This window comes from Chrysemys picta, chromosome 17, assembly GCF_011386835.1.
Source record: "Chrysemys picta bellii isolate R12L10 chromosome 17, ASM1138683v2, whole genome shotgun sequence".
Taxonomy (NCBI): domain Eukaryota; kingdom Metazoa; phylum Chordata; order Testudines; family Emydidae; genus Chrysemys; species Chrysemys picta.
In genome coordinates, this window is record NC_088807.1 from 23,682,592 (window position 1) to 23,707,027 (window position 24,436).

At 64.7% G+C, this 24,436-nt stretch overlaps 3 protein-coding genes and 1 long non-coding RNA gene across 10 annotated transcripts; 3 read left to right on the forward strand and 1 right to left on the reverse strand.

The window, feature by feature from the left end:
- The first annotated feature begins 1,005 nt into the window (after positions 1-1,005).
- BAX (BCL2 associated X, apoptosis regulator) lies at positions 1,006-6,507 on the forward strand. Of its 3 annotated transcripts, none has more exons than XR_010593418.1 (7): positions 1,006-1,170; positions 1,524-1,572; positions 2,151-2,318; positions 2,753-2,888; positions 3,120-3,224; positions 4,214-4,721; positions 4,768-6,507. XR_010593418.1 is itself a non-coding variant. In XM_065571060.1 (6 exons), the coding sequence occupies exons 1-6, from the start codon at positions 1,122-1,124 to the stop codon at positions 4,313-4,315; spliced, it is 609 nt and encodes a 202-aa protein (XP_065427132.1). In that variant the 5' UTR covers positions 1,006-1,121; the 3' UTR covers positions 4,316-6,507. The 3 variants fall into 3 exon arrangements, 1 of the variants encoding a protein (XP_065427132.1); XR_010593419.1 differs by having other exon boundaries at positions 4,214-4,630; positions 4,677-6,507; XM_065571060.1 differs by having other exon boundaries at positions 4,214-6,507.
- Positions 6,508-8,017: 1,510 nt separating this feature from the next.
- LOC135976250 (apoptosis regulator BAX-like) lies at positions 8,018-20,178 on the forward strand. Of its 5 annotated transcripts, none has more exons than XM_065571101.1 (6): positions 8,018-8,208; positions 8,443-8,494; positions 10,252-10,422; positions 10,521-10,653; positions 10,867-10,965; positions 11,217-12,571. In XM_065571101.1, the coding sequence occupies exons 1-6, from the start codon at positions 8,151-8,153 to the stop codon at positions 11,250-11,252; spliced, it is 549 nt and encodes a 182-aa protein (XP_065427173.1). In that variant the 5' UTR covers positions 8,018-8,150; the 3' UTR covers positions 11,253-12,571. The 5 variants fall into 5 exon arrangements, with proteins under 5 accessions (XP_065427173.1, XP_065427175.1, XP_065427174.1 ...); XM_065571100.1 differs by lacking the exon at positions 8,443-8,494 and adding an exon at positions 19,416-20,178 and having other exon boundaries at positions 8,065-8,208; positions 11,217-11,258; XM_065571103.1 differs by lacking the exons at positions 8,443-8,494; positions 10,867-10,965 and adding an exon at positions 19,416-19,433 and having other exon boundaries at positions 8,063-8,208; positions 11,217-11,258.
- On the reverse strand, positions 11,386-19,187 carry LOC135976255 (uncharacterized). The gene is made up of 2 exons (XR_010593421.1): positions 19,090-19,187; positions 11,386-18,987 (listed from the first exon to the last, which is right to left on the reverse strand). It is a non-coding gene; the product is annotated as an uncharacterized LOC135976255 (long non-coding RNA).
- On the forward strand, positions 19,097-21,590 carry LOC135976251 (ferritin light chain, oocyte isoform-like). The gene is given in 5 exon segments (XM_065571106.1): positions 19,097-19,198; positions 20,185-20,301; positions 20,303-20,332; positions 20,475-20,600; positions 21,302-21,590. Coding segments are annotated over 5 exon segments (531 nt in total). The 3' UTR covers positions 21,458-21,590.
- The last annotated feature ends 2,846 nt before the right edge of the window (positions 21,591-24,436 follow it).

A 24,436-nucleotide genomic window follows, 5' to 3' on the forward strand; every position in this document is an offset into this window, starting at 1 on the left:
GGGCCAACGCCTGCCTCTTGCAGCTCACGGGCGTGTGGCTGAGGCTCTTGTCTGCAATGCCGGCAGCATGGCCCCCAGCCGGGCGGGTCTTGTCCCCGGGTTCACGGCGCGGCCCCTGGCCGGGCGGGTCTCGGCCCCGGGCTCACGGCGCGGCCCCTGGCCGGGCGGGTCTTGTCCCCGGCGCCCACGGCGCAGCCCCCAGCCGGGCGGGTCTCGGCCCCGGGCTCACGGCGCGGCCCCCAGCCGGGCGGGTCTTGTCCCCGGGTTCACGGCGCGGCCCCTGGCCGGGCGGGTCTCGGCCCCGGGCTCACGGCGCGGCCCCTGGCCGGGCGGGTCTTGTCCCCGGCGCCCACGGCGCGGCCCCCAGCCGGGCGGGTCTCGGCCCCGGGCTCACGGCGCAGCCCCTAGCCGGGCGGGTCTCGGCCCCGGGCTCACGGCGCGGCCCCCAGCCGGGCGGGTCTTGTCCCCGGGCTCACGGCGCGGCCCCCGGCCGGGCGGGTCTTGTCCCCGGCGCCCACGGCACGGCCCCCAGCCGGGCGGGTCTCGGCCCCGGGCTCACGGCGCGGCCCCCAGCCGGGCGGGTCTTGTCCCCAGGGCTCATGGGGCAGAGGACATGTCTGGGCTGTGGGAGGGGCACAGACAGGATCGGGTCACGAAGGGGTCAAAAGGTCAGAGCTGGGTCGGAGGTCACTCGAGTCAGGCAATGGGGGGTGGGGTTAGAGGTCACATGGGATGGGGGCCCAGGGAGGGTCACATGGGTTCGGGGGGGCAGAGGTCATGGAGAGGGTCACATGGAATCGGGGGTCAGGGCGGGGACAAGGGTTGGGGGTCACAGAGGGGTCATAGGAAGGTCAGGGCTGGGCCACAGGGGTCAGAGGTCACAGAGGGGTCAGAGGTCACAGCCCCTCACTCGTTTCTCTGTCCCTCTAAGTCCCCCTACGTGCGACGTCACTTCCTGGTGCCCCCCCCATCACGTGCCCCCGCCGGTTCCCTTCCGCCCGCGTGACGCGGGGGACACGTCACCGCCCCGCCCGTCGCTTCACGTGACCCCCCCGGCTCCTCCCCCTCCTGGCCGCGCGGGTCACGTGAGCCCGGCGGGCTGCGGTCACGTGGGGGCGGCGATGGCGGCGGCTCCGGGCGGGGAGAGGGAGAGCGGCCGGGGGGGCGGCGGTGAGCGGGGGGCGGGGCTCGGACGCCTGGGTCCCCTCCCGGGTGGGGGTGGGCAGGGAGCCCGGACGCCTGGGTCCTCTCGGGTGAGGAGGGGGCTCGGACGCCTGGGTCCCCTCCCGGGTGGGGGTGGGGCTCGGGCTCGGACACCTGGGTCCCCTCTCGTGTGGGGGTGGGGAGGGAGCCCGGACGCCTGGGTCCCCTCCCGGGTGGGGGTGGGGCTCGGACACCTGGGTCCCCTCTCGTGTGGGGGTGGGGAGGGAGCTCGGACGCCTGGGTCCCCTCCCGGGTGGGGGCCGGGAGCCTCTCGGTCCCCCTGTGACGGAGGCTCCGGGCCCGGGTCTCTCTCTGTGCAGGGGCCACGTCGGATCAAATCCTGCAGACGGGAGCGGTTCTGCTGCACGGGTGAGCGGGGGGGGTGGCGTGGGGCTGGGGGGGTTCAGGTACGGGCTGTTGGGGGGGGATGGGGCCGTGTTGGGGGGCTGGAGGATTAGGTACGGGGCTTTTGGGGGGGTGGGGCTGTATCACAGGGCTGGGGGTTCAGGTATGGGGCTTTCGGTGGGGGCGTGTCATGGGGGTTCAGGTACGGGGCTGTGTTGGGGGGGACTGGGCCACGTTAGGAGTTTTGGGGGCCGTGTCGTGGGGCTGGGGGTTCAGGTACGGGGCTGTGTCGGGGGGGACTGGGCCGCGTTAGGAGTTTTGGGGGCCGTGTCGTGGGGCTGGGGGTTCAGGTACGGGGCTGTGTCGGGGGGGACTGGGCCGCGTTAGGAGTTTTGGGGGCCGTGTCCTGGGGCTGGGGGTTCAGGTACGGGGCTGTGTCGGGGGGGACTGGGCCACGTTAGGAGTTTTGGGGGCCGTGTCGTGGGGCTGGGGGTTCAGGTACGGGGCTGTGTCAGGGGAGGGGACAGAGCCCTGTCGCGGGGCTGGGGGTTGGGGGCTGCTCAGCGTCTGGCGCGTGGCTGACCCCGTCCCCCCCGCGGCAGGTTCATCCGGGACCGGGCCCAGCGCTGCGGGGACTCCCAGGCCGTGGAGCTGAGCCGGGCAGAGCTGGGGGGGCCGGAGCCCCCCCCCTGCGACGAGAACACCAAGCGGCTCAGCGAGTGCCTGCGGCGGATCGGGGACGAGCTCGACAGCAACACCGAACTGCAGAGGTGGGGGCCACCCCCCATCTCGTCCCCTGTATGCCCCATCTGGTTCCGGGGGCTCTACGGCCTCGGGCAGCCCCCTCTGCCTTGTGTCAGCCCCAGCAGAGCCCCCCTCCCCTCCGGACTCCTGGATCCGTCTCTCTGCCCTGGGCAGCCCCCAACCTGCCTGCCTGCCTCCCCCAGCTCCTTTGGCTCCCCGCTCCATCCACCCCCAGACGAGTCTCGACCCTCCCTGACTCCAGCTGGCCCCTCGTCCACGTTAATCCTTCCCAAAGTGGGGAAACTGAGGCAGGCGGTCTCACCTTTTCGTCCCCTTTTCCTCTGGGGCGGCAGGACTGTCCCCCTCCCTCCGGCAATCAGCGGGTTCTGTTCCTCCCACCCGGTGGAGGGGTAACACGCCCCCTCCCCCGGGCCTGGCTCTAACCCTCTGTCCCCCGCAGTATGATTGACCGGGTGGGGGCCCACGCCCCTAAGGACGTCTTCTTCCGCGTGGCCGCCGAGATGTTCTCCGACGGGACCTTCAACTGGGGCCGGGTCGTGGCGCTTTTCTACTTTGCCTGCAAGCTGGTGCTCAAGGTGGGGCGGCTGGGAGACTCCCCCCCCTTCCTCTCCCCCAGCTGTGAATCCCCCGCCCTGTGGCCCTCTACTTTCCCTCCCATCCCCCACAGCCCTTCTGCTACCCCTCCCCCTGGCTGTGAGACCCCTCCCCCCTGTACAGCCCCTGGCTGCCCCTCCCCTCCCCTCCTGAATGTGCTCCCCCACTGGTTCACCAGCCGCCCTTACCCTGCTGCTCCCCTCTTCCCCCAGGCTCTGTGCACCAAGGTCCCCGAGCTGGTGCGGACCATCGTGGGCTGGACGTTGGAGTACCTCCGGGATCATGTGCTGGCCTGGATCCAGGCCCAGGGAGGATGGGTGAGTCCAGCCAGCGCCGGCCGCCCTCCCTCCTCCATTATCCCCCAGGCTGCATGCAAATGAGGCACTGTCCTAATTTGCATAGCTAGCGAAGGTGCCTAAGTCGTGACCACCTCCAAAGCCGGTGGGTTATTCTACAGTTAGATTCACCAAACCGGTAACAAAACGGCGTCTAGCGACTGAAAACCAAATTCACCCTGCGTCAGCTTCTCCCCGTCCCAAGGAATCAGGTCAGCCTGTGTCTCGGGCCGTCCCCGAACCTCCACTTCTAACTGGGGTTCAGGAACCACAAAGCTTCGGGCGGGTTCCCGGCAGGGACGGGACAGGCTACCGGCTCGCGGCGTCTCTCTGGGGACCCACGGGCTGGGCAGGGCCTCGCGCCGTAGCATAAAATACTCCTGTGCTTGGAAATCGGCGAGCCGGAGAATCAGGGACACGCTGGAGACGTCTCCGGGCTCGTTTATCTCCTCGGCCACGGGCCCAAACCCAGCCCCTGCGCGTGGAAAGTCACCGGCCAGGCTGGAGTCCAAGGTCACAGGGCCCCGAGGTGTTTTGCTGATGGCCGGGGGCGACCGTTGGCCGAGGAGAAGGGCTTGCTGGAGAGTTGACTCGTGCTGGGCTGACGGGGGGGTATAAAGTGCCCTGTGGGCGTCCCCCCCCCCCCCCCCCAAAAAAAACAAACCCAGCCGGGATACCAATGCAGAGCCAATGTGTCCAGCGACAGAGTCTAAAGTCCTGGCTCCCAGCCCCCCCACTCCTGCCTACCCCACCACCACTAGACCCCACTCCCCTGCAAGGGCCAGGGAGAGAACCCAGGAGTCCTGGCTCCCAGCCCAGTTCCAAACGCACTAGACTCTGCTGCCTCCCAGCGATCCCAAACCCCGTTGTGTGGCACTGCCGCCACCCCAGAGCCAGCTGCATGTCAGCCTCATTCGTATGACGGTTCAGTGATGCCCTTTGCTCTCTCTCTCCCCCCCCCCCACCTCCAGGATGGCCTCCTCTCCTACTTCGGCACGCCCACCTGGCAAACCATCACCATCTTCGCTGCTGGCGTGCTCACCGCCTCCCTCACCATCTGGAAGATGTCGTAGGGCGGGGGTGGGGTGCGCTCCGCGGCACCCCACGTCTGGCCGGACTGCGCTGGGCTCCCCGGGGCCGGCTCCCCTTGTCCAGCCTCGCTCCCTCCCCGATTCCCGGTGCCTTGTGCTCAACTCGAAACAAACCTCGCGGGACCCCGCGCTGCGCCTCCCGGATCGGGACCGACGTCGGGGGACACGGACGCTCCGTGGGGCCGGACGCCCTCCTGCATCTGGGGCAGAGACTTGAGAGGCCTTGAGCCCCACCCGGGGCTGGTCGGCGTGTAATTCCCTGACGGGCTGGCTGCCCGCGGGGAATCCTGGGCCGAGGTCGCGGGGGCCGGAGCCAGCTCCGGGGTGCCGAACTCGGGCCGAGGTCGCGGGGGCCGCAGCCGGCTCAGGGGGCCGAACTCGGGCCGAGGTCGCGGGGGCCGCAGCCGGCTCGGGGGGGCCGAACTTGGGCCGAGGTCCAGCGCTGATTCCCCCAGCGAGATCCGTTCTGCGGGGAGCTGAGGGGGGCGGCTCAGGCCTGGCTGCCCGTGACCTGGCAGACTCAGTTTCCTTCCCCGAAACACCCATCAGGGGCCCCCCCTCTTTTGACTTCCCCCTGCCCCTCAGTACCTCCCTGGGGATTTCCAATGCCCTCCCAGTCTGGCAGGGTCCCCCCATCAGGCGCCTCTGTCCAGGGTACCCCAGTGCCAGGTGCCTCTGTCCTCCCGCCCCCCCCCGTGCTGTGCACAGCGCCTCCCCTGGGTGTAAAAGCCAGTTGCCCCCTCCATCCAGCATGGCCTTGGGGCCCCCCCTCAAAGCCCTGCTGGGGAGCTGGTTTGGGGGATGCCCCCATAGCAGGGGAATTCTTGTACAGAGCACTCACAACAGTACTGTAGTGGGGGAGGGAACTGGCCCCATCTTCCCCCCTCCCCCACCGTTACCCCCCCACCCTGGCTTCTAGTGGGAGGCGGGTGGGACGGGTGCCCCTACGCCTTTGTACTGTAATTAACTTAATACTGTTTGTAAAGCGATGTGTGTTCTCAGGTGTGGGGGCCGACCCCCTTCCCTAGCAGCTGTGGACCCCCTTCACCCCACTGGTAAACTCTTGGGGGGGGAGACAGTGGGCGGCTCTCAGATTTGCTCCGAATGTCCCTCTGCAGCCACCAGTTGGGGCCGGGGGTTGCCAGGAACTTTGGGGGGGGGGTGCTGTTCCCAGCTGTGATGTGGGGGCAGAGTAACTGTTCCTGGGTTAGCACCCCCTTCCCCCCCAGAAAGGCTGGTCTGGGGTGTGGAGGATGAGAGAGAAGCAGCTGATGAGTTGTCCCTCCCCTCCTCCCCCCCCCCCCCCGCGCACATGCTGCTGGGGGCTATTGGCACATCTGGAGCCCCCCCCCCCCCCTCGGCACCCATCCTTAGGCTGGGATCTCCACTGCAACTGGCCCTTTGAACCCGGGGGGCAGGCGCACCAGAGCCAGGAGCATCCCTGGGGGGCTTGGAGCAGATGCATGTGCTGATGAACTGGGGGGAGGGGGGTGGGACTTGAAATGATTGGGGAGTATGTGATGTCACCGGTGGGGCGGGGCTAATTGGAAGGGACTGATGATGTAATGGAGCAGGGGGTTGGGTGTATGATGTCACTGATGGGGCGGGGCTAATAGGAGGGGACTTATGTAATGGAGTTGGGGGTTGGGTGTATGATGTCACCGGTGGGGCGGGGCTAATAGGAAGGAACTGATGATGTAATGAATTTGGGGGAAACATAATTTCAACCTCTTCTCATTCCCATCCCTGTTCTGTGCCCCCCCCTCCCGGCATACCTCTCCCCCACTGGGGGCCCCCCATGCTGCCCCCCCATGCACTGACTTTCTGCCATGTACTGTCTCTGGGGTGTCCCCCACCCCGGCTAGTGGCTGTGCCCCCTGGATCAGAACGGGGTGGGGTCAGCCAGGGGGAGGGGTCCCCCCCACACACACACAGGGCCTTGGCTGTTGGTGCCTCTGGACTCTGATTTTTTTCTCTCTCTTTTGTATTTACTCAGTGATCGTCACCCCCATCCATCCGTCTGCCCCCCATCCGTCGTGGTTCCCCCCCCCCCCCAATCCCTATCTCGCCCCCAACCGGGGTCTCTGTATTTAAGATTCTTTTCTACCATGACTGTTTTGATACCAGGGTGAGGGGTTGTGTGTAAAATACATAAAATAAACTCTAAGGATGGAGCTGGTCGGGTCTTATGTGGGGGGTGGGGAACAGGACAGGTGCTGCGAGCTTCCCCCTGGCAGTGCCCCCAGCTGGCGGAGCTGGGGGGGACATGAGCCAGAACCTCCCGCCGTTTCTATTCTCAGTCCCATAGGTCACACTCGGGCCCATCAACCCCGGCATCCTGGCTCGTGCTGCTCCAGTAGGTGGGGCAGGGAGCCCCCTTCAGGGCAGCAATGGGGCAGGGGAAGTTCCCCACCCGCCCCCCCTAGGGGCTGGCTCACAGCTGGAGCCCAGCCCCCCAGCGCAAAGAAAGGATTAACCCCACAGCTGCTGCATGACACTAGTGCCAGTCAGCCCTGCCCGGATTGGGGCCCCTATCACTCAGTCCCCTCCCAGCGCCGGGAGAGAACCCAGGAGTCCTGGCTCCCAGCCCCCCCTGCTCTAACCCACTAGACAGGGCCGGCCCTAGGCCCAATGGCTCCCAGGCAAGGAGCCCCCACTCCAGTTAACCTTTCAAATACCTTATTTGTGATTGCAGCCTGTTTCACGACAGCGCCGCACGATTCGCACGATTCACTCTGCAGCCAAACCCGGCACCCCAGGGGCCTAGATTGGGGGGGGATCCCATGTGTGGAAGACCCCTCCACATCCTCTCTGTGCTTTGTCCACTGATCAGGCCTAACCTGTGACACCCCAATTTGGGTTCATTGGTTTCTGGGCTCAGACTGGTTTCCCGGGTGTAGTGTGAACGCATCCTTGGATTCGAGTTTCACTTCACTTCCCAAACCAACCAGCACAATCCAGGCATGGCCCAGCCACGCTGCTAGCGGACGGGGCGGATGGAGATCACACTGAACACACCCTGGGGTACTTGTGACCGAGAGCACGAGGACACGTTCACAACTGCACGATGCACACGGTTTGCACGGTCCCACTTCGCGCCGATCCTGGCTCTTGGCCGGACTGGCGACGCCCCGGCCCTTGTGTATCACCCGCCGGGGCCTGGCCCCGCCATTCTGGGCCCCACGTCTGCCTCCAACCCCCGGCCGTGCAGGGGGCTGGTGAAAAACAAATCGGTGGATGGGACGCCGGAAACACGGGATTTCGGCCGCTCGGTTTTCCCATCTATCGATCACAACAACCTCCCCCCGGCCCAGGCTGTCACCTGTCCCTAAATCCCCCTCCCCTCCTAGAACTGGGGAGAGAACCCAGGAGTCCTGACTCCCAGCCCCCAACCACTAACCCCCATTCCCCTCCCTGAGCCAAGGAGAGAACCCAGGAGTCCTGACTCCCAGCCCCCAACCACTAACCCCCACTCCCCTCCCTGAGCCAAGGAGAGAACCCAGGAGTCCTGGCTTCCAGCCCCCAACCACTAACCCCCACTCCCCTCCCTGAGCCAAGGAGAGAACCCAGGAGTCCTGGCTTCCAGCCCCCAACCACTAACCCCCACTCCCCTCCCTGAGCCAAGGAGAGAACCCAGGAGTCCTGGCTTCCAGCCCCCCCTGTTCTAACCACTAACCCCTCCCCCCTCCCTTCCCCGAGCAGGGCAGAGAACCCAGGAGTCCTGGCTCCTGGCCCGGGGCAGGACACGTGTAAATGGGCGGAATGCGGATTCTGCCCTGCAGCGTCAGGCCGGGCGGGGTCCCGGGGCAGCAGCGGGATGGAGACGCACCAGGCCGGGGGGCTGCCGCTTGCCCCAGCTCGCCCATCCCCCACCGGTAGGAGCCCCCCCGGGGGGGGAGCTTTCACTTTCGATTCACGCGGGGAAAACTGGAGGGGGGCCCGGACTCCTGGGTTCTCTCCCCGGCTTGGGGGGAGGGGCTGGGAGCCCGGACGCCTGAGTTCTATCCCTGGCTGGGGGGAGTAGGGGGGTGCTCTAGTGGGGGAGGGGCTGGGAGCCCGGACGCCTGGGTTCTGTGCAGGGAGCCGCATGAATTTTCTCTCCCTTTGAGGTGCCGAGAGCATTTCCTGCATCAAGCAAATCGGGGCGTCCCTGCTCCGGGGGTAAGTGGGGGACCCCCCCCTGGGAACGGGGGTCCCTGGAGCTCCGCCCCCTCCCCTCCCGCGTGCCCCTCCCCCGGCACCTTTCTTCTGCCCCCCTCCCCTGAGCCACTACAATCCCCTGCCCTGCACCCTCTTCCCAGGGAGAGACCCTGAGACCTTCTCACCTGCACCCCGGTTTTGCCTGCGCCCCCAAATCCTCCCCCTCCACAGGCCCCTCCCCCACCAGCACCCCCTCCCCCTAGAGTCTCTCACCTGCACCCCGGCTTTGCCCTGCGCCCCAAATCCTCCCCCTCTACGGCCCCTCCCTCACCAGTGTCCCCTTGTGCCCCCTCCCACATCAGCGCCCCCTCCCTCACCAGAGCCCCCACGGCCCCTCCCCCACCGACACCACCTTATTAACTAAACTAACATGTATTAAAAAAGAAAAGTGAGGGCGCGTTGGTTCAACGCTCCCTGTACAGACAGATTGAATTCAATTCTTGAGGTTCAGGTACAGGGCAGAGAGGAGCTCGGAGTCGCCAAAAGTCCTTTTAGAAACAGTCCATCGGGTACAGGCCAATGTCCGTATTCGGGACGACTCCGGCCAGCGACTGGGGATCTCGACCCTTATGGCTCAGGGTTCCCCCCTCTGGAAACCCAAAGCGGATCTGAGATGAAGCAGGATCGTGTCCCGGGTTTTTATACATTTCCTGCAGCCTTTTGGCCCGAGAATACAAGCGGCTTCACTTACCCTCTCCCAAACATCCTGGAATTAGCACAGGGTCATTTACCCACTGAACAGCTCAGCTGCGGTTACCACATCCTGCCAAGAGCCAGAGAGACAATAATACCAGTTCCCTCAAGTGTCTTCCTAAATCCTCCGACTCCTGTTTTGAACTTGGACGCAAAGCTGTAGCAATAGACAACCCTGGTTTGCTGACCCCCCGAGCCCTGAGCAAACAGCCCCCCTTGCTCTGAACAAAGCCGGCTGCATCCCCAACCTCTGGTCAGTCCCAGTTCTTCCGAACCCGGCTGGGAGTGACTGAAACCTCCTTCCGGCCCTGTCCCCTTTCCGTGAGATATTATCTCACACTCAGAATGTCCCAGCCCCCTCCCCCTGGAGTATCCTGCACCCCCAGCTTCCCCCCAGTGCTTCCCAGCCCCCTCCCCCTGGAGTCTCTCTCCTGCACCCCCACCTTCCCCCCAGTGCTTCCCAGCCCCCTCCCCCTGGAGTCTCTCTCCTGCACCCTCAGCTTCCCCCCAGTGCGTCCCAGATCCCACCCCCTGGAGTCTCTCTCCTGCACCCCCAGCTTCCCCCCAGTGCTTCCCAGCCCCCTCCCCCTGGAGTCTCTCTCCTGCACCCCCAGCTTCCCCCCAGTGCTTCCCAGCCCCCTCCCCCTGGAGTCTCTCTCCTGCACCCCCACCTTCCCCCCAGTGCTTCCCAGCCCCCTCCCCCTGGAGTCTCTCTCCTGCACCCCCACCTTCCCCCCAGTGCTTCCCAGCCCCCTCCCCCTGGAGTCTCTCTCCTGCACCCCCAGCTTCTCCCCAGTGCGTCCCAGATCCCACCCCCTGGAGTCTCTCTCCTGCACCCCCACCTTCCCCCCAGTGCTTCCCAGCCCCCTCCCCCTGGAGTCTCTCTCCTGCACCCTCAGCTTCCCCCCAGTGCGTCCCAGATCCCACCCCCTGAGCCCCTCCGTCCAACAGGCCCCTTCCTCTCCAACACCCTCCTCTGCCCCCCACCACGGCCCGGTAACCCGCCCCCCCTGGTTCCGTTCCAGGTTCGTCCGGTCCCTACTCCAGCAGCAGGGCCCTGGGTCCCCCCCGGCCCGGTCGGTCACCATGGAGGAGCTGGGGGGCCAGGACACCCCTGATGGGCCCCGGGTCGCGTCCCTGCGTGAGACTCTGCACCGGATATGGGAGAGCATGAGCCAGAACCCCGAGATCGACAGGTGAGGAGACCCCGACCCGCAGCCCCCCCCCCTTCAGACCTGCTGGTGCCCCTCACTCCCGACACGCAGCCCCTCGCTGATGCCCCCTCTCCCTGCAGCCTGGTGCAGTGCATGGCGGGGCAGCCCCCCCTGCCGGCACTGGCCGCGGTCTCGGAGGAGGTGTTTCGTGACGGCATCAACTGGGGCAGAGTCGTCGTCTTCTTCTACTTCACCTACAGGGTCATCGCCCAGGTAATGGGGGGGGGGGAGTGGCTGTGCCCGGTGCCCGGTGCCCGGTGCCCGGACGCCTGGGTTCTCTCCTGGCTCTGGGAGGGGAGTGGGGGGTCTGTTGATTAGAGCGGGGGGGGCTGGGAGCCAGGACTCCTGGGTTCTCTCCCCAGATGGGGGTGGGGGGCTGGGATCCCAGCTGGCCGCTCACCCCCCCCCTGCAATCTCTTCCCCCAGGCTCTGGGCGGGTCTGACTGTCTCCGGTCCCTGGTCGACTGGGCCCTAAACTTCCTGTGGGAGCGAGTCGCCCCCTGGATCCAGCGCCAGGGGGGATGGGTGAGTGCAGAGACCCCTCCCCACATCCTCCCTGGGACCCCTCCCCCACGCCAGAGATTCTCCCTCCCCATTCTGGGACCCCTCCCCGCCCTGAAGGGACCCACCTCCCTCCACCCACAGGCGCAGCCCACTGCCCCCCGGCAGTCCTTCCCCCTTCTGCCCCCCTCCCTCATGGGAGTTCTGGGGGGGGGGTCTCTGGGTGGGTGAGGGTCGCATACGTCTGCCACTAACCTCCCCCCTCCATTTGCCAGGACTCCATCTTCAGCTACCTCACTTCCTCCGCCTAGGGGGGGCACAGGGACGGCATCAGCAGCTGGACAGAGCAGCCCCCCCTCTGCAGCAGAGACCCCACTGGCTGGACGGGGGGGGGAATTACCCGATGCCTCCAGCTCTGCAGAAGCGAAGGCAGACTGGGGGGGACGGGGGGGGGGGAAACGTGTGAGCATCTCCCCCCCCCCGCAAAAAAAAAAAAAAAGAAAATCACAAATGAAAAAGGACAAATAATCAGGGCTGCCAATGAATCACGATTAACTCGCAACAAATTAACTTGATTTAAAAAAACCAGTCGCGTCGAATCGTCCTTTTACCGTCGCTGTTCAAGGGGAGCAGGACCCATTCGAACGGGGGATCGATACTTCGGGAGCTCGAGACATTGAAACCAACCGCAGCGCGGGCTCTGAGGTGCACCGGGCTTCGCGTTCCGGGCCGAGTCCCGGGGACAAAGATTTGCCCTAGAGAAAAGCTAAACACTCGCACGGGGGCTGTCGTGCGAGCGGGAAAGTGCAACGTGCGAATGTAGAAGTATCTTTGTGTTACATCGCTGCCCTCGAAAACCAAACAACGTCAAAAGCGCCTCCAAGTCCACTCGGGCCCACTTCCTGTTCGGCCAGTCGCCCGACAAACCAGAGAATGCTGCCCGCTTCTTATCGATCGGCCCCTCCCAATTTCACGGCCGTGAAAAACGTGTCACGGACCGTGACCCTTCCCCGTGAAATTTGATCCCCTCCATGCTTCTGGGAGCCCCAGCTCCGAAGGCAGCGCAGAAGTGAGGGGGCCAATCGCATGACCCCCCTACAGCAGGCTTGCGACCCCCCCCCCCCGACAATCCTCTTTTGGGTCGGGGCCCCCACGGTTACAACAGTGTGAAATTTCAGAGGTAAACAGCTGAAAACGTGAAATTGACCAATTTTGAAACCCTCTGGCCGTGAAATTGACGAGACTGGACGGTGAATTTGGCAGGGCCCAGATTATTGACAACGTCCCCTGAACCGGAGAGCCGGCGTTCGCGCGGTGCTGCTGTACCCGGCGTTGTAAGATATTTACGTGCCAGATCCGCGAAACGTTCGCCTGCTCCGGCCCGCTCCGGCCTGTCGATTGCACTCGCATTGGTTCATGTGTTTCTAGGGGGCCAACGTCTGTAATCCGACATCACAACCGGCAGGGAGGCCGGTGCGCGGGGTGTCCCGCGGCGTAACCGAAAGCGATGCAGAAAACCGGCCAGACCCATCGCTCGCCCAACTCCATGGGGTCGGTTCCAAAAGGCGACCAAAACCGCGATTCAGAGCGGCTGACAGCCCCACAAAGAAATAAACGAGTGGGAAAAACAGCCGAGACTTTAGTGACTTTTTGAAAGGCCAGTGGAGAAAAACACACACACCCCCGCTGCCCTCTTGTGCCCCGATTTCCCCCTGCTGCCCTTCCTGTGCCCTGCTGCCCCTGTTCTGGCCCCGCAACACCATGATCTCTCCCAAGCTGCTCCGTCCCCCCCACAGCCTGTGCTCCCCCTCCCCTGCTGCCAGGATCCCCCCCCCCCCCCGCATGCTGAACTCTGCAAATTTGGGAGGGGGTCACAAGTGCCCTGATATGGAGCCTGGCGCCCGGTCAGCTGAGAAGCGGCTGCTGCAGGACTGGAGACACGACCAGGTCGGTTTCCCCCCTTAGGCAGCTGCAGCAAATCTTGCTCCAAGCGGCGGGTGTGAGGGGTCGATGGTGGTTCCAACCTCCCGAGGGCGACTCTCCTCCGCCCTGGGATCGGCCCTGCTGGATCCTGGGTGACACCAGAGATCGATTTCCATCAGGGCCAGGCAGCGACCGGTACCTCGGGGCTGGCGCGGGGGCCCTGTGACCTCGGACTCCAGCTTGCAGGAAGGGGCTCCAGGTTTGGGGGGGCTCAGGACCGGGACAGAGGGTTGGGGTGTGGGAGGGGGTCATGGCTCTGGGCTGGGAGTGCAGGCTCTGGGGTGGGACTGGGGATGAGGAGTTTGGGGTGCAGGGGGGGCTCAGGTCTGGGGCAGAGGGTTGCGGTGTGGGAGGGGATCAGGGCTCTGGGGCAGGGCCAGGGATGAGGGGTTTGGGGTGCAGGAAGGGGATCCAGGTTTGGGGGGGCTCAGGGCTGGGGCAGGAGATCGGGGCGCGGGCTCACCTCAGGCGGCTCCCGGTCAGTGGGGGGCTAAGGGAGGCTTCCCGCCAGTGCCGGCACCAGGGACCGCACCGCACCCCTGAAGTGCCCAGCAGCAGGTCCGGCTCCTAGGCGGAGGCGCGCAAACGGATCCTCGTGGCTCTCACCCGCAGGCACCGCCCCCCTCGGCTCCTATTGGCTGGTTCCGGGCCAATGGGAGTGCGAGGCCGGTGCTCGGGGCAGGGGCAGCGCGTGGAGCCCTGTGGCCCCCCTGCCTAGGAGCTGGACCTGCTGCTGGGCACTTCGGGGGCGCAGCGCGGTGTCAGAACAGGTCGGGACTAGCCTGCCTGAGCCGGGCAGCGCCAGCGACGGTTTGAAACCACTGAACGAACACACGTGTCCCCGTGACAATGGACCCGCTCCGGCAGGGGCAGGACGTACTGTCCCCCCCAGGCCGGCCGAAGGGTTAAAGCAAGATCCCCCCGTTTCTAGGCGGAGACAAACAACCTGGGATAAAGAAACAGACACGTTCCATGATGTGTGTTCCCTCCCCTTGTCCTTTCCTCCTGGCGCTTCAGACAAAATCTCCCTCATCTGTCAAACCCGCGTATCGGGTGCCAGGCCGAGGGGTTCGCGTGGGGCTGGGACGGGCTCACGTGTTCGGTGTGTACTGGCGACGCCGGCGCCGAGTTCGGGCACCGGACACTGACCCGCCGGCAAGCGTCTGCTTCGCACGGGGCCGCCAGGTGCTCGTAGTATCACTGGGGCTGACTTCAGTCGCTTTACTTAGTGACGCCGGCGCGGCGTGGGATGCGGGGGGGAGCTGGGATACTTGGTGGCTGGTTAACCAGCCCGGTGCCGCAGAAGCCCTTTTGTTGCCGACGTGGTGAATGACCCTCCGGCTGTGGGGGGGTTCTCAGCCCTGGGTCCTGCAGCCTGCCCTGAATGTGGCCCCTCCCAGCACCCCGGGCATAGAGCCCCATAGCCCCCGAGTCCCCCCCCCGACTCCCCCAGGAGCTTCTGCCCTGCGGCTGTTCAGACCTTGGGGTAAAGGCACCGACTCCGGGGGTGCTCATTCAGCACCTGCCGGCTTTTTGGGAGGTGCTGCGGGGGGGGGGGGGGGAAGAGGTGGGGGGGCGGGGTCTTGGAGGGAAGGTGCAGAATGGGGGCGGGGCCTCGGGGTGGAACAGGGATGGAGGCACCCACCTGTAAAGACGAAAGTTGGTGCCTGAGCCCAGGGGCGGATTAAGGTTTCATGGGACCCTGGGCCAGAGCAGGAGGGGGCCCCGCCCCGCCCCCATTCCGTCCCTTCTCCCAGTGGTCCCGCCCGCTTGTGCCGGAGGCCCCGCCCACAGCCACGCCCGTTTCCCAGGGCCCACCCCCGTTCCACCCCACTGTCTGCGGCCCCACCCGCAATTCGGCCCCTTCTGCCTGCGGCCCCGCCCCCATTCCACCCCTTGTGCCTGTGACCCCTCCCACAGCCCCACCCCTTTCCCAGGGCCCCGCCCCGTTCCACCCAGGGTCTCCCCTGTTCTGCTCACCCAGTGCAGCCCCGCAATCTGTTTGCTCCTTTCTGCCCCCCCCACTGCGGCCCCAAGACAGGAGATGCTCTGTCCCCGCACCATGGCCCCCCTCATCCCACCTGCCCAGCACTGCTGTGGGGGAGCAGGGTCGGGGCGCGAGGCCCCCCAACCTGCCTAGCCGGGGCTCTGGCCTTCAGGGCCCTGTCTGCTCAGTGGCTAATCCACCACTGCCTATGCCCTGGGGGCCATTTACTGACCTCTCCCACCCCCATTCCAAGCAGCAGGGGGTCCCACCAGTTCTTATCACCCACCTGCAGGGTTGGTTTTCCAGCTGGCCCCATGGTGATATTCTGTTTCCTTGGTGACCGACTTCACATGTCGCCCCAATGACCCTGTAACGGGTTTGGTCAAAGAGACCCCCACTGCCCCCCGCCACTTGGGACTGTCACCTGATGAGCTGAGATTACCTCTGAGCCCATTTTCCCTGCCTGGTTGAGCCGGACACGCCAGCCTGCTGCAACCCAGAGCCAGGGTCTGAACCACGTTCCCAAAGCTGCAGACTTAACCGAAAACAGCTTGGCGGGTTACCTATCTCCAGCCCCCAGACACCCAGCTCCCAATGGGGTCCAACCCCCAAATAAATCCATTTTACTCTGTATAAAGCTTATTCAGGGTAAACTCATGAATTGTCTGCCCTCTATAACACTGCTAGAGAGAGATGTACAGCTGTTTGCCCCCCCCCCCCAGGTATTAATCACTTACTCTGGGTCAATTAATAAACACAAGTGATTTTATGAAGTATAAAAAGTAGGATTTAAGTGGTTTCCAGTAATAACAGCCAGAACAAAGTAAGTCTCTCAGCAAAATAAAACAAAACACGCAAGTCTGAGCCTAATACATTAAGAAACTGAATACAGATAAATCTCCCCCTCAGAGATGTTCCAATAGCTTCTTTCACAGACTAGACGCCTTCCTAGTCTGGGCCCATCCCTTCCCCGGGTACAGCCCTTGTTAGTTCCAGCCGGCATCTTAGGTGGTAACTAGGGGATTCCACATGACTGGCCCCCTTTGTTCTGTTCCACCCCCTTTCATAGCTTCGGCACAAGGCGGGAATCCTTTGCCTCGCTGGGTCCCCACCCCTCCTTCTCAATGGAAAAGCACCAGGTTAAAGATGGATTCCAGTATCCTGTGACATGATCACATGTCCCGTGAGACTTCATTACCCACTGGCTGCCACCCAGGTGTACAGGAAGATTTACAAGTAAACAGAGCCATTTGCAACCAATTGTCCTGGTTAATGGGAGCCATCAAGATCCCAACCCACCATTACCGGCCCACACGTCGCATCATGACAGTAGGCCCTCAGAGTTAACTTCCTAGTCCTAGTTTCAGATACGAGAGTGATACGTTTATACAGATGGGATGACCACACTCAGCAGATTTATAACCTTTGTAATGATCCCACAAGAGACCTTGTGCACCAAGCACATTCCAGTTACATCATATTCACACTTATGGAGAACGTCGCAGACCGCCCCACACACCCCCCCTTACAGCCCGCCTGGTGCTGACGCATGGCTCAGCGGCTGAATAAGACCTTGTGACGCCCAACTACAGTTGCCAACTTTCTAACGGCACAAAACCGAACACCCCTGCCCCGCCCCTTCTCCGAGACCCCGCCCCTTCTCTTAGGTTCTCCGAGGCCACACCCCTACTCACTCCATCCCCTCCCTCTATTGCTTGCTCCCCCTCACTCAGGGTATGTCTACACTACGGGATTAATCCGAATTTAGATAATTCGGATTTGAGAAACAGGTTGTATAAAGTCGAAATGAGTGCGGCCACACTAGCACATTAATTCGGTGGTGTGCGTCCAAGTACCGGGGCTAGCGTCGATTTCTGCACCGTTGCACTGTGGGTAGCAATCACTTTCACCGGGCTGGGGCTGGGGGTTGGGGTGTGGGGAGGGGCGAGGGCTCTGGCTGGGGCTGTGGGCTCCGGGGAGGGGCCAGGGATGAGGGGTTTGGGGTGCAGGAGGGGGCTCTGGGCTGGAACCGAGGGGTTCAGAGTACAGGAGCCGGGCGTTTCCAGGAGCCGCCTCAGCCCCATGGCGCCACCGACTGACTTTTAGCGGCCTGGTCAGTGGCCGAAAACCGGACACCTGGTAACCCCACCCTCGACCCCCGCCAGGACTCCTGGGTTCTACCCTGGCTCTGGGAGGGGGGACGTCTGGCTTTTGAGTTTTAAAAAACAATAATGGTCTTACCTCTTTTTCTCAGGGGGTGGGGGACGGGCCTGGTGCCCCACAAAGGCCATTTGTCTTTGCCTAAAAGGATAAATAAATCCCAGGACTCCCGGAGCTCAGGGCTTTAAATGAAACGCCAGCCCTGCTGCGTGGGCCGGGCCCAGCCCGTCAGGTTCGGGTCGGCGCCGGCGCGGGGCCAAGCCAGATGGTCTCACCTGTCCTGGGCTCGGCATCGTCCCGGGTTCCCTCCAGCGCCGGGAGGTGGGGGACGTGCTGAGAAGATGGGGGGCTGCACCCCTGACGCAGAGACGCTGGAACCCCCCATCCCCCGAGCCACCTGCCCAGCGGCTGCGGCTGGGGCTGCCTGGGGGGTGCATGAACAGACGGGGAGGGGCTGGGGGAAGAGCCGGGTGAGGGGAGCAGGGGCAGGCAGGAGCCCTGGATTCGGAGGCCAGCGGGGGACCCTGCCCCGCTCCTCGGTTTCTTCCTACCCCGTGGAGGGAGAAGCGCTCGGTCTGCAGGCAAAGGAGACACCTCCAGCAACCAGACACAGAGAACCCAGGCGTCCGGGCTCCCAGCCACCCCCCCCCACCCGTTCTAACTACTGGACCCCACTCCCCTCCCAGCGAGAGAACCCAGGCGTCCGGGCTCCCAGCCCTGCCCCCTGTCCTGCTCTAATCACTAGACCCCACTCTCCTCCCAGTGAGCAAACCCAGGCATCCGGGGTCCCAGTGCCCCCCTTACCCCACTCTAACCACTAGACCCCACTCCCCTGCGAGAGAACCCAGGCGTCCGGGCTCCCAGCCCCCCGCCCTCCTCTGACCCACTTGACCTTCCAATCGCTCCCATTTCCCCATTTCCTCGCACGCCCGTCACGCGCCCCGACCCGTGAGAGCTGAACTCAGCAGAAACCGCCCGACCCACGGACGCCCGCCCCACCCCCCATCTCCCTGTGGGCCCAGCCGCTCCCAGTGCCCCCCCGTCGAGCCGCTCCCAGTGCCCCTCCCTCCGGGCCCAGCCAGCCCCAACTGGCCCCTTTACGATGTTCCCCACCCCGAACCCGCTGACCCCCCAGCCTGTTCGCAGCCCTAGTTCATAAACCAACCTCCCCCACCCCGCAGCCCCGTGACTGGCCCCAGGGAACCGGCTTGGACCGGATCCGCCGCTGAGCCCCGAAAACAGGAACCCAGAGACCCTGACCCTGGGAAACAGGCGGGGGGCGGGGGGAGCCAGGACTCCTGGATTCTCTCCCCAGGTCTGGGAGGGGAGTGGGGTCTAGTGGTTAGAGCCGGGGGGGGGGGGGGGGCTGGGAGCCAGGACACCTGGGTTCGCTCCCTGGCTCTGGGAGGGGAGTGAGGTCTAGTGGTTAGAGGAGGGGGAGCTGGGAGCCAGGACGCCTGGGTTCGCTCCCTTTCTGCTGGGGCATATTTGGTGCGTCACATGCGCTCAGCCCCGCGGCGGGGGGGTGGCTAAGGAAGGAAACAGCCCAAGGGGGGGGGGTGCTGAGTCATGCTGAGGGGCCACGGGGAAGGTTTGTGCTGAGTCAGGGTCCGGGGGGGGCGGGGCGCTTCTCTCTCTGTCCAATCAGCCTCCCAGAGCCGAGGATAGAACCCAGGCGTCCGGGCTCCCAGCCCCTCCCGCACTGTATGGGGCGTGTCGGTGGCTGCTAGCGGCGGGGGCGGGGGCGGGGGGGGCGGACAGGGCCGGGAAGAGCCGCGGGTATAAAGGGTCCCCGCCAGCCCCCCGGACCCCACAGGCTCTTGCTTCAACAGTGCTTGAACGGAGCCTCTGCACCCCGAGACCGGCCCGCACCCCCGAGCCGCTGCACCCCGAGACCGGCCCGCACCCCCGAGCCGCTGCACCCCGAGACCGGCCCGCACCCCCCGAGCCGCTGCACCCCGAGACCGGCCCGCACCCCGAGCCGCTGCACCCCGAGACCGGCCCGCACCAGCCCCCACCGGCACCATGAGCTCCCAGATCCGCCAGAACTACGACCCCGAGAGCGAAGCCGGCACCAACCGCCTGGTGAACCAGCTACTGCGAGCCAGTTACAGCTACCAGTCCCTGGTGAGCGCCCCGCTCCGACCACTGCTCCCCGCTGCCCTCCAGCGCCGGGCAGAGAACCCAGGAGTCCTGCTCCCAGACCCCCCGCTCCGACCACTGCTCCCCGCTCCTCTCCAGCGCCGGGCAGAGAACCCAGGAGTCCTGCTCCCAGACCCCCCGCTCCGACCACTGCTCCCCGCTCCCCTCCCAGCGCCGGGCAGAGAACCCAGGAGTCCTGGCTCCCAGACACCCCCCCCCGCTCCGACCACTGCTCCCCGCTCCCCTCCCAGCGCCGGGGGGAGAACCCAGGAGTCCTGGCTCCCAGCCCCGCCCGCTCCGACCACTACTCCCCGCTCCCCTCCCAGCGCCGGGCAGAGAACCCAGGAGTCCTGGCTCCCAGACCCCCCCGCTCCGACCACTGCACCCCACTCTCCTCCCAGCGCCGGGCAGAGAACCCAGGAGTCCTGGCTCCCAGCCCCCCCCCCACCTTCCTGTTCCCAGTGCAGGGACTTTTGTCCCCCAGCCCCCCACCCCTGGGTGCCGGCTCTGGCTACCTGGGTCCCTGCCCCTGTGTTGTTTACCAGGCGCTCCTAGGAGTCCAGCCTCCAAGGACGCTGCCCCACCCCAGCGAGGCCCCTCCCCCTGGTTAATCATTAACTACCCCTAGGGTGGGGCTGTCCCCTGGGGGTAGGCTGACCAGACAGCAAATGTGAAAAATTGGGACAGGGGGTGGGGGGATAGGAGCCTATATAAGAAAAAGACCCAAAAATCGGGACTGTCCCTATAAAATCGGGACATCTGGCCACCCTGCCTTGGGGCAGATCTCTGGCTGTGGGGGTGGTCCCTGGATTGGAGAGTCCTAGCGGGGGTTTCTGGCTTCACAGGTCTCCCCCCACTCTCCGGCTTTAGGGGCTGGGTGGAGGCTTTCTAGGGGGGGTGTCTCCCCAATCCCCAGGTCTGGGGGCAGCCCCAGACTCGAGACTCACTGATGTCTTCCCCCTCCCCCCCAGGGCTATTTCTTCGACCGGGACGATGTGGCGCTGGCCCATTTCTCCGAGTTCTTCCGGCACCTGTCGGGTGAGAAGCGGGAACAGGCCGAGCGGCTGCTGGGCTTCCAGAACCGCCGGGGGGGGCCGCATCCTGCTGCAGGCCATCCAGGTGAGCCGGGGGGGCAGCTGGGTGGGGCAGGAGGGAGGGGTGCTTGGGGTTGCTGGGGTCTATGGGCAAGGTTGAGGGGGACACCATCTCCCTCCCCCCAGGCATGGCTCTAACCCCCTTCCTCTTCCCCTGCCCCCCCCAGAAACCGGAGCAGGACGAGTGGGGGAACGGGGCGGCCGCCATGGACTTCGCCCTGAAGCTGGAGAAAACCGTCAACCAGGCGCTGCTGGACCTGCACAAGGTGGCCACGAGCCACACGGACCCACACGTGAGTGACCCTCCTCGAGAGAACCCAGGAGTCCGGGCCCCCTGGCTGTAACCACTAGACCCCACCTCGGGCGGCTCCCGGTCAGCGGGGTGCTAAGGGAGGCTTGGCAAAGTCTGGGTTTACCAGCACCGGGCCCGTGACCACTGTCTCGAGAACCTGTCCCGGCACCAGGGACCGCGCCGCACACCTGAAGTGCCCAGCGGCAGGTCCGGCTCCTAGGCGGAGGCGCGCAAACGGATCCTTGTGTCTCTCACGCGCAGGCACCGCCCCCCTCAGCTCCTATTGGCTGGTTCCGGGCCAATGGGAGTGCGGAGCCGGTGCTCAGGGCAGGGGCAGTGCGTGGAGCCCTGTGGCCCCCCTGCCTAGGAGCCGGACCTGCTGCTGGGCACTTCGGGGGCGCAGCGCGGTGTCAGAACAGGTCGGGACTAGCCTGCCTGAGCCGGGCAGCACCAGCGACAGTTTGAAACCACTGAACGAACACACGTATCCCCGTGACAATGGAGCCGCTCCGGCTGGGGCAGGACGTTCTCCCATGGGGAGAGAACTAAGGAGTTATGTCTCCCAGCGCACGCACCCCACCCCCCGGCTCTAACCACTAGACCCCATTTCCCTCCCAGAGCCGGGAAGAGAACCCAGGAGTCCTGTGGGGGGGAAGGCCCAAGGGGACCCCCGTCTCTAACTCTCCTCTGCCCCCGCCCCAGATGTGCCATTTCCTGGAGACCCACTACCTGGACGAGGAGGTGAAGCTCCTGAAGAAACTGGGCGACCACGTGACCAACCTGCGGCGCGTGGGGGCGCCCGAGGCGGGGCTGGGCGAGTATCTCTTCGACCGGCTCACCCTGGGCGACAGCAGCTGAGCCCCGAGCTGCCCGCGGCGCCGGCCCTTTAAATCCTGCTGCCCTGCCGGGCCGGAGCCCCCCGATCACGGGGTGACCTGCCCCCTCCAAAGTCTGTAACTGGCATTGAATAAAGGCTTGGCCTTAGCACTCAGCTGTGTGAGATGTCTGACGGGGACCCAGGCGTCCTGGCTTCCGGGGACCCCGCTCCAACCCCCTCCCCTCACAACGCCCATGACAGAACCCGGTGTCCTGGCTCCCCATCCCCCCACACCCAGGGGTGGCATGTTTGTAGAAATGTTTGTAGCTCTCAAACTCCACCCTCCCCACACCTGCCCAAGGCTCTGGGAGGGAGTTTGGGTGGGGGAGGAGGTCTGGGGTGCAGGCCCTGGGCTGGGGCAGGGGATGGGGGTGCAGGGTCTGGGAGGGAGTTTGGGTGAGGGAGGAGGTCTGGGGTGCAGGCCCTGGGCTGGGGCAGGGGATCGGGGTGCAGGCTCTGGGAGGGAGTTTGGGTGGGGGAGGAGGTCTGGGGTGCAGGCCCTGGGCTGGGGCAGGGGAGCGGGGTGCAGGCTCTGGGAGGGAGTTTGGGGAGCGGAGGGGTGCAGGGGTGAGGGCTGTGGCTGCAGATAAGGGGTTTGGGGTGTGGGAGGGGCTCAGGGCGAGAGGAGGAGTGGGGGGGTGAGGGTTTGGGGTGTGGGAGGGGCTCAGGGCTGGGACAGAGGGTCGGGGTGTGAGGGCTCTGGCTGGGATGGGGGATGAGGTGCTGGTGACTGGGGGTGGGGTGAGGTGAGGGGAGGGTCCCATTGGAAAAGGGAAGGGTCTGAGGGGGAAGGGCAGGCTCACAGTGGGGGGCACTTGGACCCTGCGGGCAGCAGCTGCTGCAGGGAAGAGACAGAGACCCTCTGCTCTGGGGGCCGGAAAGGCGACGGGGGGGGGCAGCAAGTTGGGGCTGGGGGAGGCGTGTGGGGGGGCTCAGGTGGGGCCGGGGGGGGAGGAGACACCCGGCCCCAAGTATTGCCGGAGCTTGGCCCCTGGCTCTGAATATTGCTGGTGATCGAGCACCACGTGGGTATGGCACTCGCTGCCTATGCCCCCACCAGCACTCTACCCCCTCCGAGGGGGGTACATCCCCTCCCATCACCAGCCCCCCTCCCAGCTTGGTGCTGATGGAGGCTGGGGGGGGGAGACTCCCCATCGGGTACCTGAGCAAGCAGCTGCTGCCCCGGGAGCAGAACTACGCGGCCTCAGAGAAGAAATGCCCGGCCATGGGGCAGGCCCTTAGAAAGCTGCTGCTGGATCTATTTGGGCGGCGCATTACCGTGTATACCGACCACGCTCCTCCGACGTGGCGGCGTCACATGCAAGGGCCTGATGCCGAGCTGCTGGGGCCAGAGACACCTGGTCAGAGGGTGGCCAAGGTCTAGATGGAGGCTCTGAACTAAGAGAGCCCGAATCACAGCCCTCCAGACGGGAGCCCTGGGAGAAGACCCGATCTCAGTTTGCACCTGTCACGGAGTCCCCGGGCGATGCTCTGGAACTGCTCCCTACTGTCTCCAGGGCAAGAGGCTCACGCGGCTTCATCTTCCTGGGGCTGAGCCCGGAGCATTCAGCATCCCCGTCCCCCCGTGCGCTTCCCGCAGCGAGTCCGCCCAGGTGGGGTCCTGGGGAAGCCACAGGGTCCTGCACCCCAACTCCGCAGTCAGACGTGACTCTCAGCCAGCCAGGAATACAGAGGTTTATTAGATGACAGGGACATGGTCTAAAACAGAGCTTGTAGGTACAGAGAACAGGACCCCTCAGCCGGGTCCATTTTGGGGGGCAGTGAGCCAGACACCCCCATCTGCACCTCACTCCACGTCCCCAGCTAGCTTAGGGTGACCAGACAGCAAATGTGAAAAATCAGGACAGGGGCTGGGGGGTAATAGGAGCCTATACAAGAAAAAGACCCCAAAATCGTGACTGTCCCTATAAAATCAGGACATCTGGTCACCCTAAGCTAGCTCCAAACTCAAACTCTCCAGCCCCTCCTCCTCTGGGCTTTGTCTCTTTCCCGGGCCAGGAGGTCACCTGATTCCTTTGTTCTCCAGCACCTTTGCAGGGGGGAAGGGCCCCGGCCATTAGTTGCCAGGAGACAGAGTGTCGGCCATTTATGCACCCTGGCCTCATCCCACCTCCTAGAGACTTAAGAAATGCATTGGGGAAACTGAGGCACCCACACAATATTCAGAGGAAACATTAAGAACAGTCCCACTTCGTCACAGAACTCCAGGGGTATTGGGGTGGCAAAAGGGCACGGGCCGCATAAACCTTCCCAAATGCGGCCTGTGAGTGCCATCGAGCACACCCGACCTAAAGGGGGGGCGTGAAACTGGAAGGGCCTGGGGTAACTCCCACCAAGGAATGGGAGAGGTGCTGGGGCATCCATGGGACCCTTGGTGCGTTCGAACTTCCCCAGGTCACCGGCTAAAGTGACCCCGGTCTTGAAGGGGGGAGAGATGTGATGAAGTGGGAATGTTCTTAATGTTTTCTCTGAACACTGCATGGGTGCCTCAGTTTCCCCTATGCATTTCTTAGGTATCTAGGTGGTGGGGTAAGGGAGTGTGATTGTTGCAGAGCCTTAGAGGGCCAGTGTGATGCCCGACACCCTGTCTCCTGGCCAGGGCTGGTTTTAGGAAGTGCGGGGCCCAATTCGAACATTTTCGGCGGGGCCCCAGCAGGGATGACTAAAAAAGACATAAAAAAAACCCTTTCATTTCTTCCATTTATTATTTACTTTCCATAACTATATAAATAATAACAAAATTATATATTACGTACATTGCTGGCTGGAGGCAGGGCAGGGGCAGGGGCTGACTGGAGGTAGGGTCTGGTTGGAGGCAGGGCAAGAGGTGCGGGGCTGGCTGCGGGCAGGGCAGGGGGTGTGGGGCTGGAGGCAGGGCAGGGGGTGCAGCAGGGACTGGCTGCGGGCAGGGGCTGCAGCAGGGGCTGTCTGGAGACAGG